The sequence below is a fragment of the Pararge aegeria genome, chromosome 11 (assembly GCF_905163445.1).
Source record: "Pararge aegeria chromosome 11, ilParAegt1.1, whole genome shotgun sequence".
Classification (NCBI taxonomy): Eukaryota; Metazoa; Arthropoda; class Insecta; order Lepidoptera; family Nymphalidae; genus Pararge; species Pararge aegeria.
The window spans coordinates 17,566,345-17,586,760 of NC_053190.1; the positions used below are offsets into that span (position 1 = coordinate 17,566,345).

Here is a 20,416-nt window from a genome sequence, read left to right on the forward strand (position 1 = left end):
TAAACTACGTGTCAAACGCTTTATTTAAAACACATTTTTATTAATATACATTTATTGATGAATTTCGGTTGCTTGGATCTTAGATTCAGCTCACCTTTTTCTTATTTCCGAGAATAAAGGCAATAGATTGATAAATTCTAAAATGATCGATTTTTATGCCATCCATCGAACAAAATTGGTACAAAAAAATAAAACTTAAGTGTCACAAATATATGCATCGGATCGGAGGCATCTGATTATTTTATTTAGGCCTACTTTGACGACCTTTCTGGCGTAGCAGTGGGCGCTGTGATCTACCGGGCTCGACCACCGGCAGAGAAAATTTGCAGATTTATAATTTCTGAATTATCTCTGGTCTGGTTTATTTGGATGCTTCATTCGAGGCTAGTTACCCTACCGACAAAGACGTGCCGATTTAGCGTTCCGGAAAGATGTCGCGTGTAGAATTCGATTAGGGGTAACAGGTTAGCCCGTTACCATCTTAGATATTCTGTCATTGCTGAGATTTCAGTCAAGGGCTTAATTCTAGTGGAATAAAAAAAAACATAATGGAAAACTTGAAACAAGCTTGGCATTTTTTAATGATGAATTTGTTAAACCAAAATGCTGGTTCACTAAAAAGCGGATATAGATTGCTCATGCAAGATTGCTAGTCGCTTTATTTGGGATGTAGATAAATGCCTATTATAGTAATGGTTTTGTTTGCCCAAAGCTAAAGCCCAAATTGCAATGACCTTGACCTTGACATCACATCACGAGTCTTCTTATGTACGAATACTTGTGTACGTGTGTGTGTTACACTTGTGTACTATAACGATTGAGGACGGAGGAGGTGAAATCTTATTTATTTATTTATTTAAACTCTTTATTCGTACACCATTACACAGTGAGGCAAATAAAGGACGAATAGAGAGCAACACAAAGACTGGAGTAGAGAACAAAAGGCGCGTCTTCAATAAATAAATCCTGTAAATTGAATAAAATAATCTTGTCTGTTTTTTTTTGTGCATGTATGAAGTGCACGCCACTGCGAACATGCTATTTCTTTACCATATTAGACTACATGGTCACTCACCAATGGGCTAACTTTTAGAGGAATATATAAAAAAAATCTATGCCACTTTATCTCAACTCTTTCCTTACGTGAGAAAACAAATTTATTTTTACTCGTTCATTCCGTCAAAACTCTGCCGCTTTTTGTATGTTTACTGTACCGTGCTCGGCATTTAGATGCTAATCTTCAAGGCGAGTATGGATTTATTTTCCGAATTTGGTAAACACTTTCTGTTTCACTCTAGCTCATACAGGTTTAGGATGATGTCATACGCTGCAAGTTGGCGAGTCGGCCGGGCCATTTACAAATACCTACTTGAGTTTTAAAACGACAATCTGGTGCTGTATTTTCTTTGCTTATTTCTACTTACCTATTGCTCTTTGGGAGTTCATGTATGGAGGCAATGCAACCAAATATCAGTTTTTATAAACAAAATAAACAATCTAGTTACTGTGTACTACTAACAATCTAGTTGTGAAATGTGTAGTCTGTAAAAGGTACGAGAGTTCTTTGTAGGTAATATACGCTTTTATACCCGAAGCCAAAAATAGTTTATACTACGTGTCAAACACTTTATTTAAAACACATTTTTTGTTACTATATATTTATTATTTATAGAGGAATTTCGGTTGCTTGTATTTGGATTCAGCTCTCCATTCTTTTTTCGAGAATAAAGGCAATAGATTGATTAATTGTAAAATGGTAGATGTTCATGCCATTCATCGAACAAAATTGGTACAGTAAAATAAGTGTCACAAATATACATATTTAAAATTCCAAAAAAATACTAATAAATCAATTCAAAAACTGAACTACGGACAATTTTAATTTACAAGGAAATCTTAAACTGGACTACATTAAAGCAAAAAAAAAATACGTGCCTATAACAAGTTAGTAGTTAGTTAAACTCTGATGAAACAAAACGGCGTAGTCGCTGGCCACCGTAGTGGTGATAAATATACAGTAGCATTCCAACACCAATAATTGTGACTGCGTAAAGTGTAAATCTAACAGCCGTTTAAGTTTTGTGGCATGACTTCGGGACTGTCCCATAATGCATAGCCCGACGCTGAGTCAGCGTTTAACAAATAGCAACAGGAACATGGTAGTTCTGACGACCTCCATGGCGCAACGGTGAGCGCTATGAATTTAAGCAGGAGGTCCCAGGGTTCGATTCTCAGCAGGGGCAGTTTGGGAATTTATTATTTCTGAATTTTCTCTGGCCTGGTCTTCTGGAAGGCTGTGGCCGTGGCTAGTTACCGCCCTACCGAGAAAACGTGCCGCTTAGCAATTTAGTGTTCCGGTGCGATGTCGCGTAGAAACAGGTTAGAGGTATGACTACCATACGCCTTAACAGGTTAGCCCACTACCATCTTAGAGTGCATTATCACTTACCACCAGGTGAGATTGCAGTCAAGGGCTAACTTGTAGTGAAATAAAAAAAAATAATAAGTAGGTATACATTTGTTAGTGCTATTTAATAATACACGCTAGTGCTGAGATAAATAAATAAATATACTAAGACAATACACACATCGCCATCTAGCCCCAAAGTAAGCGTAGCTTGTGTTATGGCTACTAAGATTTGAATATTTTTATGTATATAAAACACATACATACTTATAATATACAGATAAACACCCAGACACTGAAAAACTATCGTGTTCATCACACAAACATTTTCCAGTTGTGGGAATCGAACCCACGGCCTAGGACTCAGTATGCAGGGTCGCTGCCCACTGCGCCAGTCGGCCCCCAGATACGTACCACGACATAATTATGTCTAAAGATAGGACGAGAAAATGTTATCATTGAAAGCAGGATCGGATCTATATTGAAGTAGTTTTAAAAAAAAACATTTTGTTCAAAAAAATCCAGTAAGAGTTACAAAAAAACTTAAGGATAGGCATTGTAAGAGTTATAAAAAGCCTACCCTTAAGTGTTTATAACTTTTACTGGCGATTTTCTTCATTCTATATCATCTGCATACCCTGTGCATACCCTCTATGCACGCCACTGGCAGACAACCGTCTGAGCAAACACTACTAAAGCGGATTGGTTTTGATGCTTCAACTTTACTCATGTATACGGTTAAATTCTGTGGATTTTATTATTAGCTCGATCATCTTACAGAAACATCTTATCTTAGGATACATTAATAAACACCCACGGCCCTTAAATTATTATTAAATTCCCGAAGCGCGATTGCAATGACATTCAGAAGGAGAAAACGTTAATATACAGACGTTTGCACCGAGGTCTGATTAAACAAACATGAGCTAAAAATAGCATCGCAACCCGAAATTAACATGCGAATTTAACATGTGAATTTAGGTGTTATTTTAATACATTTGAATTATTAACGTGTGAATGAATGTACTTTAGGTCCGCGCTTAGAAGCGCACGTAATTTAATGGTATCTATACCAACTAATAATAAAGTTAAAACGCGCTAATCTCTGAAACTACTTCTTCTTAGAGTGCCGTCTCCTTACCAAGGTTGGCAATTATTAGGGCTATCTCTTCTTTGGACACCGCTGCTCATGATTTTGTGCTCTTTCCAAACCATTGTCGTAGCTTTTTGAGCCAGGCCAGGCCTTCTTCTGCCTGCCACTTTACCTTGTATGATAAGCTGAAGAAGTTCATATTTTTTGGTGTACCGCATCACATGACCAAAATATTCAAACTTTCTTCTTTTCATTGTTAAGAGTACCTCTGGAACCCCATTCTCTGCAATACAGTGCTATTACGTACACGATCTGTCCAAGATATTCTTAACATACGTCTGTACACCCACATCTCGAACGCTTCGACCTGAAACTACTACTTACTTTAAACTAAACTCTTTTTATGGGCTCTGACATGACATTGAAACGTGATCTCTGTCGAAGTGTGACAGAACACTGCATAGCTATTGCGGCGTTATGCCACGTTAATCTGTAAGGCCCTAAATGTTTGAAACCGTCTGGTGACGGCAGATTTGAATATAGAATCCAGGGTGCCACCCAAACGCGTGGCGCGTTTGGGTGGCACCTTGGATGGTTTAGATTCACAAATCAGCCCGACAGATGGCGCTGGGGTCAGCTAGTATATATATATATAAAATGTTATGTTTGCATAAATATATATATATGCAAACATAACAAAAGGAAATATTACGAGAATATTCCTTAATCTTTAGTTATGTTTGTTAATCGCTGACTCAGCGTCGGGCTATGCTTAAGTGAATAAGTAATGAAGAGTTTAAGCCATTAGCATGATAAGAAATATGGAGAACATTCTATTGGTACTCAAGATTTTATCTACTTCCAAAACCTGTAAGCCAAACTGTAAATAGCTTTTTTTTATTGTTATTATTATTTAACTCTTTATTTGTACACCACTATGAAGTTAGGAAAAAAACAATAGAAATACAAAGACAGAAGTAGAAAACAAAAGGCGGCCTTATCGCTTAGAAGCAATCTCTGCCAGGCAACCTTTGGATTAGGACAAGATGAGCGAGAGCGACTGGTGGTGTAAAATTATTATAAACCTACATTCAAATAGCTAAATACAAATACATAAACAAAATTGCACAAATAAGAAAAATATAATAAATAAATATAAAATAAAAAACTAATATATACTCAATCATAAATACTTATATATATAACATATCTTAATATATATAAATCTCCTGTCACGATGTTTGTCCGCGATGGACTCCTAAACTACTTAACCGATTTTAAATTAAATTGGCACACCGTGAGCAGTCTGGTCCAACTTAAGAGATAGGATAGCTTAGATATTTCATTATAGTCGCAATTTTATTTTATTGCAAATTATTTGTCTATAATTAATTGACAGTCACATGTACTCATTTAAGGCTTAGCGATACTGAATACGATAAAAACAAAATCAAACGCAGACGAAGTCGCGGGTAGCAGCTAGTAGATAATAAAAATAAACATAATCAAGGTACTAAAATTTTTTTTTTTTTCTTTATATTAATAATTGATGTTCCAAGCAGACCGCCCACCACCATGTTTATTTTTGCCGCCAATCAGCATTTGTTTTTTTTTATTCCACTACAAGTTAGCTGGTGGTAAGTGTTGATGCAGTCTAAGATGATAGCGGGAAATTGCAGATTGGTAGACAAAATTATGGATAACTCTCAGGCGTGCAGGTTTCCGTACGATGTTTTCCCTCACCGTTTAAAGCGCTAAATTTAAATTCCTTTGATATTTAAATTCAAAACACATAACTCCGAAAAGTCAGTGGTGCGTGCCGGGACTCGAACACGGTCTCCACGAAAGGAAAGCTGATGTTTTATCCACTAGGCTATCACCGCTTCTCACTGCTGCACTGTACATACCTCTACATACATACCTCTTTGTATTGTCACATTCGTTTTGTGTCTTGTTTGGATTCCAGCCTCACACCGTCGGCGTTATAAAAATGGCCGTCATTTAAAAACGAACTGTATCTTTAATGGTTCAAAGTTCTTTTATGGATAAAAGGTGTTTGATACAAGCTCTGTTAAGATTTAAGTGATCCTTTTATGGACGAAAGCAAATGGAGCCGCTTGTGCTTATTAACTCAAATAAAAAGTACGGAAAGAATGTTAAGATATCCCTATCCCTACTAATATTATAAATGTGAATGTAAGTTTGTTTGTTACGCTTTCACGCAAAAACTACTTAACCGATCCTCACGAAACTTTGTACACATATTCTTGGAAGTGTTAGAAGTAATAAAGGATACTTTTTATCTCGACATTAAGCTCGGTTCCTTTGGGAGAGGGGATGAAAGTGTTTGACGATTTTACACCAAAAATTATAACCGATTTAAATAATTATTTTTGTACTATAGAGGTTATATGGAGAGTACAAACCATTTGCATACTTATCAAGACTTTGCAGTATATAATATTTCGCTGTTTTATTCGGTCGTTCTAAAGATTTTAAAGCACTCGTAAACACACAGATTTTTTTTTTAACTACGATAATACACACGTCGCCATGTAATTTCAAAGTAAGCGTAGCTTGTGTTATGTGTTAGTAGTTTAGTACCCATAACATATGAATAATTTTATGAATAATATACATAAATACTTATAACATATAGATAAACATCGAGACACTGAAAAACATTCATGTCCATCACACAAACTGCCACTGCACAAATCGGCCGTCCAAACAAGAAATTGGACAATAAGCTCCAATCAAACACCTCAATGATTTGTTGCTATAGATTTTGTTATTCGATTGCAAATTCATAAACATTTTCTCCACTAACTCACCTACCTCTAGGTACTTACATAATATGTACGTGTTAATTTAGCACGTAAAGTTAACCGAAGCGGGTGACATCATGCCTGTTATGAACAGTAACGAATGAAAATAGCTTTTATTGACTCACTTTTAACGATCTTTTCAATAATTAGCATTCAGCATTACAAAGTGGAATCGTAAATAATAATCCGGACATTGATGTTATTTCTTGGAAACTTTATCTGATCCTATTATGAGTAAGTTTTATATTATTTATTTATACATAAGCAATTAATTGGAACAACATTAATAAAAATAAATGTGTCGGAATTACAAATATTATCTCCGGTCAATTATAAAAAATAAAAACTAAAATAAATAGTAAACTAAAAACTATTAACAATGATAATGTTAATATAAATTTAAAGTAAGTAAGTAAGGGGGTAAGTTGAAAGATATTTTCAACTTACCTTCAAATCAAAACAAGTTATTACTGGTGCATCCATCCTGACTCTCTCTGTATACAGAGACTCTCTTTGTATACAGAGAGAGAGAGAGATAACAATTTGCGGTGGCTAATAGCAAGCTTCTGAATAATTTTGAGTAGGTAGGTATGTAAAGTTTGTAATCTGCTTATTTTGTCTCACACGAGGATTGCTTGCAAGAATGTGGTTCCGGAATAGCAAAAGAGATAAATAAATAAAAGTCTTTATAGAAAATTCAGAAAAAATGTCATAAAAGCGTACCTAATTCTTTAAAGTTTGTGTAAAAATCGCACCGGAGTTTCTTTCCGTTGGTTGTTAAACTTGTGTATATTTCAACAACATGTCCTCTCTTTTTTTTGTATCATTATGTAACGGATCAACGCCCAGTGGGGCGTAACGCAAGTCAAGGTTGAAGTTTATGTTATGTTTGAGTTACTTTTTTTTAGGCGCCCCCCCTCAACAGTAAATTATTTTCAACTGACTTAAGACAAAGTTATGTAGAAAACAACTAGGTATTTTTCTAATTAGGTACTATAAAAAAGGAAAACCGTATACAAAGTATATTTAGTACTTTGAGATTTTACTTGGCACTGACTTAAAAATGTTATAGGAAATATTTATTTCTTGCGTTGTACCTAGTTGTTTAACAAAACCAGTTTTTTCAAAAATATTTTTGTTGTACATATTGTAACAGATTTTTTTAACAACCCAAAATTGTTGTTTTATGATATATCAGTAACGATATTTTTTATTTCCATCAAATCCAGAAAACAATTCTAGAACTTTGAATGAATAAATATGCTCAAATGTGTTAAGTAAATTTATTTCAGCGAATTTACTAAGAATAAATGAATTTCTAGATGAATTTCTTAATGACAAGCTTGCTTGGAAGCATCCGCTCCGCTCTCATCTCTCGCAGAACAGAATAATGATTGTAAAATGGTTACATGTTCATAAGAGTAACTGCTGAGTTTCTTACCAGCTTCTTCACGTAAGAAATTCTAAATTCATTTATTTCAAGTAGGATTAGTTTATAAGCACTTCTGGAACCTGAAGTCAGTGTGTTTGTAGTGACTCTACCACCGGTTCGGAAGGCAGACGAGCCGGCAAAGAACTAAGCAGAATTCTGATGAGATTGTGATAGTCAGTGTAAAATGAAGCATGTATGTAGGTAGGTATAGTAGTGTGACCGCACTAATCAAAACATAACTAATAGAAACCAAGGTCGCGTCGTGGCTCTCGTAAACACGCGACTAGCTGGAAACTTCACTTTCAAGTGTAACGAAATACGCTGACTATTAATGTCATTGTTAAAGAAAAAGAAACCGGCCGAAGTATTCCGTACCATTATGTATTAAAACAGCAAAAAATCATGTCTGTTATATCAAAGCCCCTCTTAAATATAATATTTGTTTAATTTTAATTAATTTTTTTTATTTATTTTAAAAAAAAGCAGTGAGAGAGCCCAGTTTTCAGGATTTCGACTTAACATAACAATGCATATTTTCTTCGCAGCATCTTAATTTGGTAAGCCACAGCCAGCGTGAACTAATAAAAAAAAACATAAATTCCCATATTGCCCCTGCTGGAGATCGAATCCGGGACATCTTATAAGAACCCGATGCTCATCACTGCATCAGGAAGGTCGTCAAATTTAGAAAGATGGCAAATGTTCAGGGGAGGTCTGACTCAACATTCCAGTCTCTTAGATTATTGCCTCAAAATTACCTATCCGATTTATCGATTAACAAATTATTATTTGTACTCAGTACAAAGTCAAAGTTTGTACTCAAATATTTAGTACTAGTTGTACCTCGCGACTTCGTCCGCGTATAAGTCAACCTTAGAAGAAAGGTAAACGTAGGCACGGACTTTTTTTAGAAATTTTTAAAGAGTAACTTTGTCATTCATGATTTTATCAAAACTTTAACCGTTTACGCAGCGCACGCAGCGGAAGCTCTCAAAAGGAAAACAAAACCTCGATTTTTAAACATTCTTCATTAGTGCTATGCTTCTATTAGTCTTAGCGCGATGATATATAGCCTTCCTCGATCTATCCAACACTGAAATAATTTTGCCAATCGAACCAGTAGTTGCAGAGATCATCGCGTTTTCGTAGACAAACAAACTCTTCAGCTTTATATTTCAAAGTCAAAGTCAAAAATATCGTTATTCAAGTAGGCCCATAGGTAGCACTTTTGATGCGTAGATAAGAATTACACAGTAGTGAGATGATGGCGATAACCACATTCGTAAACTTAAAACTAAAGCTACGAGGGTTCTGGAGGGGCGTCCTGGTCTAAGAAGAAGCCCACAACAAACTTAGCCGGGTGTTTTTTTTTGTTATCACCATCTCACAATGTCATTTAAAATTATTAGAAGATCAACCTGGTTGGAGCAATAATTCACACCCAATATATTCGTATATGAGATTAACATTTACTTCTGACACGTTAATACTATTTTTCTTCCCAGTGAGTTAACAAATACTTAACTCTACCTAATCATTAAGTTAATAAAAAGGCACACTTTCATTAAATTAAAACTAAGGCTACAAAAGTTTTAAATCAATTTGGAACAAAAATAAGCAAAAAATTATGTTTACTGTTTCCTCTTAAATATTTATTTTAGTTATTTCTGTTATTATTGTTTGTTATAGCGTCTACAGAAATACATTGTCTGTGAAAATTTAAATTGTATAAATATCACTGTTCATTAGATACAGCCGAGTGACAGACAAATAGACAGACAGACGGATGGACGGATGGCAAAGTTTAGTAACAGGGGAGTCCCTCTTTACCTTTCATTAAATAAAAACTAAGCCTACAAAAGTTTTAATGCACCCAGGTCTAACTTCTAGCAAGAAGCCCACAACAAACTCTGGTATATACTTAACTATTGATGTCATTAAATTAATTCATTAGCCAACAATTCCTATAGCTGAGCAATCAATCAAACAAATAGCGCATTTTCGAGGCCAACGACTAATTCTTCGAAAGGTCTGCCATAATGGATTTTTGTAGAATTATATAGATGTAGGATACTCTATAAGAATTTTAAGCTCACGTGAGAAATACACGAATGAATTACCATTTATTTTATTCAACACCACAGTGGCGTGCACTTCATACATGCACGAAACATGATATTGAAGGTAATATTAGATCTACCTCTACCTAAGTTTAAAAAATGTATTAAAATTTTAAGTTCGTGGTTACTCGCGATTGATGAATCCTTAACGACAAGGCTGCTTGGAAGCAGGCCACTTCGTTCTCATCTCTCACAAAACAAATTCTAACGGTTGTTAAACTATAAAATGATGTTGGAAAAGAGCAACTACTGAGTTTCTTGCCGGCTCTTCTTACATATTTACTTGACGGTTTTAAAGTGCTTATAAAAAAGGCCTACTTGAAATAACTGGATTTAGATTTTTTTTTGAACTAAGCCTACCTTAATAACTGATTTTGAATCTGTATTTACTTTTATATTAAAAGTATTAAACGAGCACTCATAACATATATAATAACATCAACTAAAACGGCAGTGCCTATCACAAGTTGCAGAATACAAACATGGCTACTTGATACGTGCCAAGGTTGGTCGCATTAGATCATTTGGCTTGTGGTCAAAATAAGGCTATTGCACACAGCTATCGATATGTAACTTTATAACGTTAAAAAACTGTAACCATACTCTTTGTAAACATAGAGGAGATAAGTTATTTTTTTCCCTACTGATTCAGCAGGTTGGTTGAGTTTTAAATATACTACGCTAGTAAGCTACGCTTACTTTGGGACTAGATGGCGGTGTGTGTATTGTCGTAGTATATTTATTTATTTATTATTCAAAATTACTCTCATGTTGAAAAGTTACTCAAATCATGGGGTAATTTCCACTTGGGGATACCTAGATTCTGTTTTCTTTTCAGGGTGTTCAATCAATCAAATAATAAAATAAATAAATAAATATACTACGACAATACACACATCGCCATCCAGCCCCAAAGTAAGCGTAGCTTGTGTTATGGGTACTGAAATACTGATGAATATTTTTATGAATAAAATACATAAATATATGGCTATTAAGCGATAAGGCCGGCTTTTGTATACTGCTTCTGTCTGTGTTTTATTTTTTTATTATTCTTCTGTATTTTTTGTGTCCACATAAACAGGTAGTTGCGATCTCTGCCGGGCAACCTTAGGATAAGGAAAACAAAAAGATAACAGACTGCAGGTTGCGCATAGTTAAAAAAAAACATACTAATAACTACTTACTAATTTTTATGTCACACTACTGTTACTACTTTATGTCTACTTTATGCTTTTGTTTTAAATGAAAATCCTTTTAACGGCGCTTTAACAAAGCGGATTAAAGTGATTTATAAACGAGCGGCCATTCAATCATTTTACATGAGCTCTTCGACTCATTAAACAACCGTACTAACTACATTTACAAGTTTTGTAATACGTCGTAAATTTCAAACTGCGAAGTAAAATCAAAGGCTATTAAAAAGTTTTATAGAGTGGTCTTTTTTATCTTGTTCTTTTTAGAAGCGCAATAATTACGTAGCTTGCAATGTACTAAAGCTAGGGCTCCGAATCAAGTACCGAGACAGGTTCAGGAACAGAAGAAGAAGAAACGGTGTTCGAGTTGGCGTCCCGCGTGTGGCCAATCACAAGCTCTTGCTTTAACGGTCGCTTGTGATTGGTTACACGTAGGGCGCAAATTCGCCGCTCCTTTTTCTATTCCTAGGCCTGTGTCCGTACAAGTTTGTCCGGAACCGTCAGATCGACGAGTGTTTCAGGGAGTGTTGCCAAGGTTTGCTGGGCGTTGTTCTGTCACTCCATTTCATTGCAGTGTATCGGTGTTTCTTCTGTCTCATGTTCTGCACAGAGGACTGTTGTTTGTTGGACTGTGTGAACAGAAAGGTGTTATCATGCCTACAACTGTTCTTAGTTTAAAACGGTTTAGTTGCAGCAACTGGTTTGGCTTAGGACGCAGGTTAGACGCTGCAGTTATTCTTGGTCAGCCTATTAATTTGTTGTTTGGAAAATGGACGATTCGGTGATTTTTGCACTCATCTATAATATATTTTGAATACAACTCAGTCCTAGGTATCGAATTGCAGGTGAACGAGTTACGAGTGCTTTTAAAGCACATACATCTAGTTAAAAATTTCTAATCCTTTCCATGCCCTCTTAACTTAGCTATATGTTCCCGGGATACTATTCAACATGTGAACCAGATACCAATAATATTTTCCTTGGAGTAGATAAATCTTTCGTGTTTCCAATTGGTTGATGACATTGCATAAGGTATGCATGCAAAATAAATAATAGTATGGCTTGTTTACGGAAAAACTGGTTCGGCATGTTCGTCTCAAGGTTAATTTGCGGTAGCCATTATCAAACTTCAAGTGGGAAGTTCGCTAATCAATTATCTTGCATTATTGAATGGTTCATTTGATCTATGAAAACGTAGTCAAATCAGCGGTATTTTCCAAGTGGGACCGACTTTGTCTTCCCTTTCCTGAGAGGTAACCCAAATTCGATTCCCGTCACGCACCTCTAACATGTGCATGCACCAATGAACAACTTGATCGGAGCTTTCATTCACATGAAATAATAATGGTAGATTTTGTTAAATTATGAAATGTTAATTTGAAAACAGAGAAAATTAGCTGAGATTTTTTTTTATGTTCACCGCCAGTTTACCGAAGAATTTAATTTGCAAACTATACAGTCAATGCCAAAAGTCAAACTTGGCTTTTCAAAAGTTAGTGTAAACAATCGAATCCAATGGAATTTAAGTGATATATCAGTTTAATTAATTTTCGTCCAAGATAAATAACCCAAATTCTAAATAAGAAAAAATCCAATAATTCAGTGTGCAGTTATGCTTATGGGCAAATCGTAAAAATAAGTTAATGTTTTTTTATTGCTTTTATCATAAAATTGCGTAGCGTTTCCAATAAATTATTGACATCAAAAACATCATAAAGTATGATGTTTAGTTAGATAGACAGTTACTTGGGTAAGCGGTATTTTTTGTCACGCAATGCTTGAATTTGGTCGTCTTTCATGACATGCCATTGGAATAAATAGAAAAGGTAGGAATAAGGTGTTATTAATGTTGTACTACCTCATAAATTGAGGTACTGCTGAGTTTCTAGTTTCTTCACAATATAATCTGCATTTTAAACCAGCCGTAGAGTCACAACAAACCGACAAACTTGACTTTTCAAATGTGCTATCTTATTAGCACAGGCATAGTATGTTAATGAAATTAAAATGTTTTCTACTCGTATCAGTATTATAAAGTAAATGCAGTTTATGTTTTGCAATGAAACAAAGTAGATGACAGAGCGTCATCGTAAGATGGGGCGAGAAGTTTTGTTCTCGGTATAGCAGAAATCGGAGAGAATGTCAGAAATCAATCTTAAGGTCGTCTTCTATATGAGACTACTCAAAGCACTGCTTAGGAACACTGTTCGGGTTAATGGAATAGTTGGAATGAGGTTTGCCCATACGCTTCCAATACCAGATAGAAGTTACGTGAAGAATCACAAACAAGTGAGGTAATGAATTGGGGGTTCTCCATGACTCCTCCCATAACTCCACCCTAAGTAAAGACTGGTTAAATAAAAACTATCGCGTACACACCAACAGTCAACTCGCCCTTAATCGCCCTAGTGGGCAAAGCCTAAAAAAATTTTTTTAAATCTACGGGCTCAGAGAAATCCGACCAGTGCAACTGCTTCTGGCACCCTGAGAGGGATTAAAGTTAACGTCTGCCAAAATTATGCTAATCGACATCTTAATCTTTATAATTGATTGTAATTTGGGCGCCACGATTAGATCTGGCAACTCCTTAAAATCTTGCTAGGGCTGGTCCCGACTAAAGTACCGCTATAACCGGCGCCAATAAAGAATAGATTTAAAAAGGATAGCATGACTTCGGCTTTCTTTAATTATCTAACGCGTGTTATTACACAAAAAGATAGAAACAAACAATCAAAATTGAAGTTTAATTGTTTTAGGGAACGTCCCATAATTCAGATGGTTTTCTTAAGATTCTTATAATCTTATCTTTGGCATGTCATACTTGCGCACTGTGGTTTCTACTTACCTACTATTTATTAGTTGTTTGTCGTCGGACGCGAATTATAGCAAATTGATTTCGAGCCTGAATAAAAATTAATGGAATTAATTCCACGTAGCGTGGTGTTTGGTTTGGTAGTTAGGGCTTTTTAGTATTTTTTATTTAACCGTGTATTAATGTCTAAGTCTTAACGTATGTGCGGGTCTTACCAAAATTTATCTAGAATGATTTGCTGAAAAATCCGTCAGTTTTCCGACCCACCTTTTCGTTCCCCTTTGACTGTAAGTGTAAATAAAGCTACAGATAAAGATAGGTCGTTGCCCGTACCAGGCAATACCTTGCGTGCTCCCTCCGGAAGCCGTAACATGCACAAATTCCACAGAACTTAATTGACGTTTTTATATCCGGATTATAAACGCAACCATAATTTGGTACCATAAATCCACCGTCTGAAATTATGTTTGATCAATATAACATCTCTACTTCCTAGTGGTTTCCCGCGCCTTATTCGGTGTACAAAGTCTTTCCAAGTAAATTTTGCGTTTGTAAAAATTGTGGTATTCAACAATACACCCCGGCCCTCGGCGTCGCATCGCCTCGCACTATATACATTCTTATTTATAGGTTACTAGCAGACCCGGCCACGCGCTGCTGTGGTTTTCTTGTGTGGTTTAATTATTAGATACGCAACAAATAAAATAGTATGATAAATTAACCTAACTCTTACGAGTAAGTAGTAGCAAAACACAATTTAAAAATAAAAAGTTAAAATCGGTTCAGTAGTTTCGGAGTTCATCCCGGACAAACATCTTGGACATTTATATATATATATTTAATAGTCTATAAGATTTTATTGATGCAATGCGAAATCGTGTAGGGTTGTTTGTTTGTTTGTTACCTATGTTCTGCTCTACCGTGAACCGTTCTTTATCAAATTTAGCACACATGGGATGATATTAATTCCCGAAAAGTTTTTGGTATAATTACCCGCATAAAAAAAAAAAGTTACCTTTGCATAGATTGACAGCTTGCTTGTGGAGATATTAAATGTAGGAATAGTTTGCATCCTGGACACGGGCATAGGGATTTTTAAAAATCCAAAATTAGTGCGGAGGAAGTCTAGGGCAAACGCACTATTTACTTCCATAATTTAATCGTATTTTGTTTACAATTTCCTATATATGAACATGTCCATCCGTATGTATATTTTTTTTTTAATTATCGCTGAAACGGACTATGTGCATAACATTAGGATTGGGGCAGTGGTTGTTCCAGGAATTCACCGTAGAAAACAAACTAATAAATAAAGACATATTTTCGTATTTTTAACAAAAGTAGTAAGGTTACTGTACAATACAATAAGTATACGTATATGAAGCAGTGGCCATAGCTAGTCTTTAAAATAAGCGCTCAGGTCTTAAACCTTTTAAAGGTAGAAGAGTATTTATATCACTACAATAATTAATTTTCATTGCTTTAAAAATAAAGTTTGTTGTGAAATGACTGCCATAAATATTCGTATCTTTTTTATTCTTTTTTCATTCCCATAGGGAAAAGGCAAAGGTATCACCGTACTGCCAATATACGTATCTAATATAGTTATTCCTAAACTATTCATAGTTTTTACTTTTAACTGACGCTTCAATGCCTTTTAGAAGGTTTTAAGCTTCCAGAAGACCTAATCTTAAATAAAAGAGGCAAGTTCAAACGTAAGCATATCACATGATAATAATATGAGTCGATGATGTGTACAAACCTCACGAGTATCGAATTCCAAGAAGACTTCCAATAATCCAAGTACGTATGAACTCATAACCTAGAAATAGAGACTACGGTCCGATTTGAGCGATTACACGATATTTGGCAGACGCAATCACAATACATAATACATCTCCGGTGCACTGAACTGGGCAAGTTGGCAGCCTGCAGCTATGATTCACTTCCATTTAAGCGCTTCACGACATCGCTTTATTTAGCGATGCAGCGCCATGTTTAGGAATGCAATTTGCGTATTTTTAGTTGTATTAATAGTGGAGTCCACCAATCAGCACGGGGCCAACATGATTGTCTTCGGCCGGTTGCCTTTGTGGGAGGAGACCCTTGCTCTGTAGTTGGCTCTGTAGTAGCGGTAACGGGTGCGCTCCCAATCGACATAAGGCAATCTCAAAGTCACTTTGTATTTTTAAGAAAGCTGTCGAAAACCACTATAGCTTACATTGAAGACGACTTGTAATAGTATTTACTGTTGTAAATGTATTTATAATATGTTATAGTATATATAAGTTTTTTTTTTTAAATTATTAATATATTATGTAATATTTTATTTGTGTAATCTAGTTTTTTTTTTAATATACACAACCTGCAGTATGTTATCCTTTTGTTTTCCTTATCCTAAGGTTGCCTGGAAGAGATCGCTACAAAGCGATAAGGCCGCCTTTTGTATACTTCTTCTGTCTGCGTTTTCTTTTATTCTTCTTCTGTATTTTTGTTTGTGTGCAAATAAAGAGTATAAATAAATAAATAAATAAATAGATCTCCTGATGGAAAACCGTCATCTGTATACAGAGCAAGACTTCGCATAGAGCATGCAAGCAGCACGTCCTTAAACGTGCTGCACTGAGGCATAGGTGTTAAGCCTCATGTACCCGTAATTACAATTTTTTTGTTGATAAGCTTACACCTCCTCTTGTACAGCAGGGGTATGGAACGACTCCCACCAGAACGTTCCAATTTGGGTCGACGGGCTCATAATAAAAATACTTAATTTCTTCTCTTTTGTTACAGATGAACAGGAAAGAGTACAAAAGAAGACATTCGTTAACTGGATAAATTCTCATTTATCAAAGGTAATGTTATTATCATAATACAGAAGTATAAATGATACAGTAGGCCTAACATGCGTGAGACGAGATAGTTCTCTCGTAGAAATACGACGAGTAAAAGATAGACATAAAATTAGCTTGTGGCAGACATGTTTGCTTTACAGTACTTCTCTCATAGGATATAGGACTTATAGCTTTTACCCTCCACGCTGCTTGAAAGCCGGTTGGCGGGCTTGTACGATTCACATGTAAATGATAATCATTAAACGGTGATTTGTGATAGCTTAGTGGGCTAAGACTTTAGCTTCACTTTGGGGTGCCGAGTTTGATATCCGACAGTTAAGTCTGTCATTTCGGAGCTATGAGCGTTTTGAGCAATTAAATATAACTTTTAATTTTTATTAGTGTTTTACACACATACACTTGGAGGAATCATCAATTTTATAAATTTAAAATGCTACAGTCGGTATAAGACTGATGTAAGAGGCATATACTAATTTTGGCATCGGCGGCGGGAGAGACGTAGCTAAATTGGTTAAAAGCGCTCAGGCCGCGATTGCCAGAGTCGCAGGTTCTAATCCCGTCGATTCCGAATTTTTTATGTGCATTTAAAATTTATAAATATCACTTGCTTTCACGGTAGCGTAAAACATTAGGAAACCTGTGTACCTCCATAATCCGTACTTGGCCAGCGTGGAGGACTATGGCCTAAACTGGTATCATTCTAAGTGGACACCCGTGCCCACTAGTGGGCCGTTAATGTTGATGAAATGATAATCGTGATTGAACTTAACAATCGGCACCAACTGTTAAATCTCCGTGCTAAGGAGAGCACGTTTCGAGCTCTAATAAATAAGGGATCGCCAAAATGCACCATCTTCAAGTTAGTACAAAGAAATCGTGGCACAAAAAATATAACTACTATCTATTATATGTATATTGGCGGCCGACTCGCGGAGTGGGCAGCGACCCTGCTTTCTGAATCTAAGGCCGTGGGTTCGATTCCCACAACTGGAAAATGTCTGGGTGTTTATCTGTATATTATAAGTATAAGTAGTTATGTATAATTTATATAAATCCTAAAAATATTCATCAGTCATCTTAGTGCCGGTAACACAAGCTACGCTTACTTTTGGGCTAGATGGCAATGTGTGTATTGTCGTAGTATATTTATATTTCTTCTTAGTATATTCAACGATTTTACGAAACCAATGCCTTGTGATACAAAATCGAACATTTTAACCATTATACCATCGATTTGTATCGCCCATCCCGAATACTTCGTGACAGTTGACCCCAATTCTATTCCGGTAAAAGCTACTAACGAGTCATTAATTATTCTCCTTTAATCTCTATCAAAATTATTGATGTATTTGTCAACAAACAATGTCAAAGGTCGTGTTTCAATTCACCTTATCAAGTGGAGTGGGCTATATTAAGATGTGATAATAACTACTTCTTTGTGTGCTATCATGACGTTAATTTATATACGTATTTAATAATATGTTGAGTTGACCGTTATTGTACCGATCGTCGTTTCAGTCAATGGTCTTCTCGCGTAAAGCTTCGACCAACATCTTAAGAAGCTTTCGCTTGGTGGTTGGATCAAGGGTCGGATACAGAAGGCAGTAGTCCTTGAAACGGCGCGTATTGTGAGGAGGTTCCTCACTCTGGAGCCCTGACCGCCGGTTGCTTGGGCATTCAAAAGCCCCGCAAGCGGAGGGTGGAAGTTTTTTTTTTTTAATATAAATTTTTAATAGTGTTTTTTATTTTATTTTTAAGCATTGTTAATAATTAAAAAAAAAAAAAAAAAGAAACAGAATAAATGATATATAATAACTCAAATTCAAATTCAAAATTCATTTATTTCAAGTAAGCCTAATGTAAGCACTTTTGAAACATCAAGTATATCTGTTTGTAGTGACTCTACCACCGGTTTGGAAGGCAGATTCTACCGAGAAGAAGCCGGCAAGAAACTCAGCAGTTGCTCTTTTCCGACATCGTTTTACAATTTAACAACTTTGTTCTATCTTGTGTGAGCTGAAAGCGGAGCTGCTTGCTTCCAGGCAACCTTGCTATTAAGAAATTCATCAATAATATAGTAACCTCGATGTATTAAATGTGTTTTTATACATTCTTTAAACTTATGTAATGGTAAATCTAATATCAACAATAATCTCGTCTCGTAAGTTTAAACAATATATTAAAACACATTTAACAAATCGTGGTTCTAAACGATTGATGAAGCCTTAAAGACAAGGCTGCTTGGAAGCAGGCCATTCCGCTCTTATCTCTCACAAAACAGAAAAATTCTAAAGATTGTTAAACTTTAAAATGATGTTGGAAAAGAGCAATCTGCTGAGTTTCTTGCCGGCTTCTTCTCGGCAAATAAATGAATTTTGATTTTTTTTTGAATTCTGGTCGTTAGTTAGCGTTAGTTAGTCGTTAGCGCGGGAGCCCCAACAATTGGTTGGGGTGGTTAGTAGACGTCCGCGAGGTATACAACGGGTTCCCCGGGCGTCTAGCAAAGCCAACAAAAGGGGCATGCCGTGTTGGTTTTTAATTTGGGTATACCCCTTTAGAGGGAGGAGTCCCACATATCCTCCGTCCTGCCCAAGGGTCGGTGGAAGCAATAAAGCTTTTCCACCACGCCAAAATAAAAAAAGGGAGGGTTTGCTCATAATCACCACGCTGGGCAGACGGGTTTGTGTGCGCAGTAAATGGTAGTAGTAATAACAGAGCAGCCGCTGCCCGTTTTACTTATATTATAAGTTCTAGCGGATCCGCGCGACTACGTTCGCGAATGAGTATATATATATATATATATTTATCAATAAAACACGAATAAAATGACATTTTCAAAAAATGAATCCTAGCTAGATCCATTTATCTCCCCCGAAACCCCCTGTATACTAAATTTCATGAAAATCGTTGGAGCCGATTCCGAGATTCCAATTACTCGAATTGCTAGTTTAAAGATATAAGATTTATGTATATTATTCATAAATATATTCATCGGTTATCTTAGTACCCATAACATAAGCTACGCTTCATTTGGGGCTAGATGGCAATCTGTGCATTTTTGCTGTGTTCCAGGCTGAAGGTGGTTTTCAGTGTAATTATAGGCAGTATAATGCGAATTGGTGGACTCCACACATCTTTGAGAACAATATGTAGAACTCTCAGGCATGCAGGTTTCCTTGACGTTTTCTTTTACCGTTGGAGCAAGTGATATTTTAATTACTTAAATTGCACATAATTTAGAAAAGTTAAAGGTGCTGGGATTCGATTTCGGCCCCAGGAAAGTGAAGTCGAGCTCTTGCCAATGCGCTGTCACCGCTTGACCCGTGCTCTAGTATTGGAATTTCCACAGAATCTAATTGTTTTATGCATTTGCATTAATAACACAATGTATTGCAGCGCATACCTCCCGTTCGGATCGACGACCTCATCTACGACCTCCGTGATGGCACCAAGCTACTGGCTCTGCTCGAAGTATTGTCCGGCGAGAAATTGGTGAGCAAACCTCTACTTTTTTAATGAACAAATACTATATATAGCAAAAGGCTAAAATGCGGTTTGTGAGTACTCAACCCTAGCTCTCGGTCTGTAAGGGAGAACTAAAAGCAAGCATCGGTTAACTTCTGAAGCTGTTCTTAGCTTAAATACTCATACACTCGACCAGTGGATTATTTTTCTACTG

General features: G+C 36.0%; 1 protein-coding gene across 7 annotated transcripts in view; it reads left to right on the forward strand.

Annotated features, from left to right (window-relative positions):
* Positions 1–20,416, forward strand: part of LOC120627573 (nesprin-1) — a 233,921-nt gene that overhangs the window by 65,775 nt on the left and 147,730 nt on the right. For all 7 annotated transcript variants that reach the window (XM_039895576.1, XM_039895578.1, XM_039895577.1 and 4 more), the window contains exons 3-4: positions 16,676–16,737; positions 20,134–20,229. In XM_039895576.1, the coding sequence (XP_039751510.1) occupies positions 16,676–16,737; positions 20,134–20,229 (158 nt within the window). The remainder of the gene's footprint in view (positions 1–16,675; positions 16,738–20,133; positions 20,230–20,416) is intronic.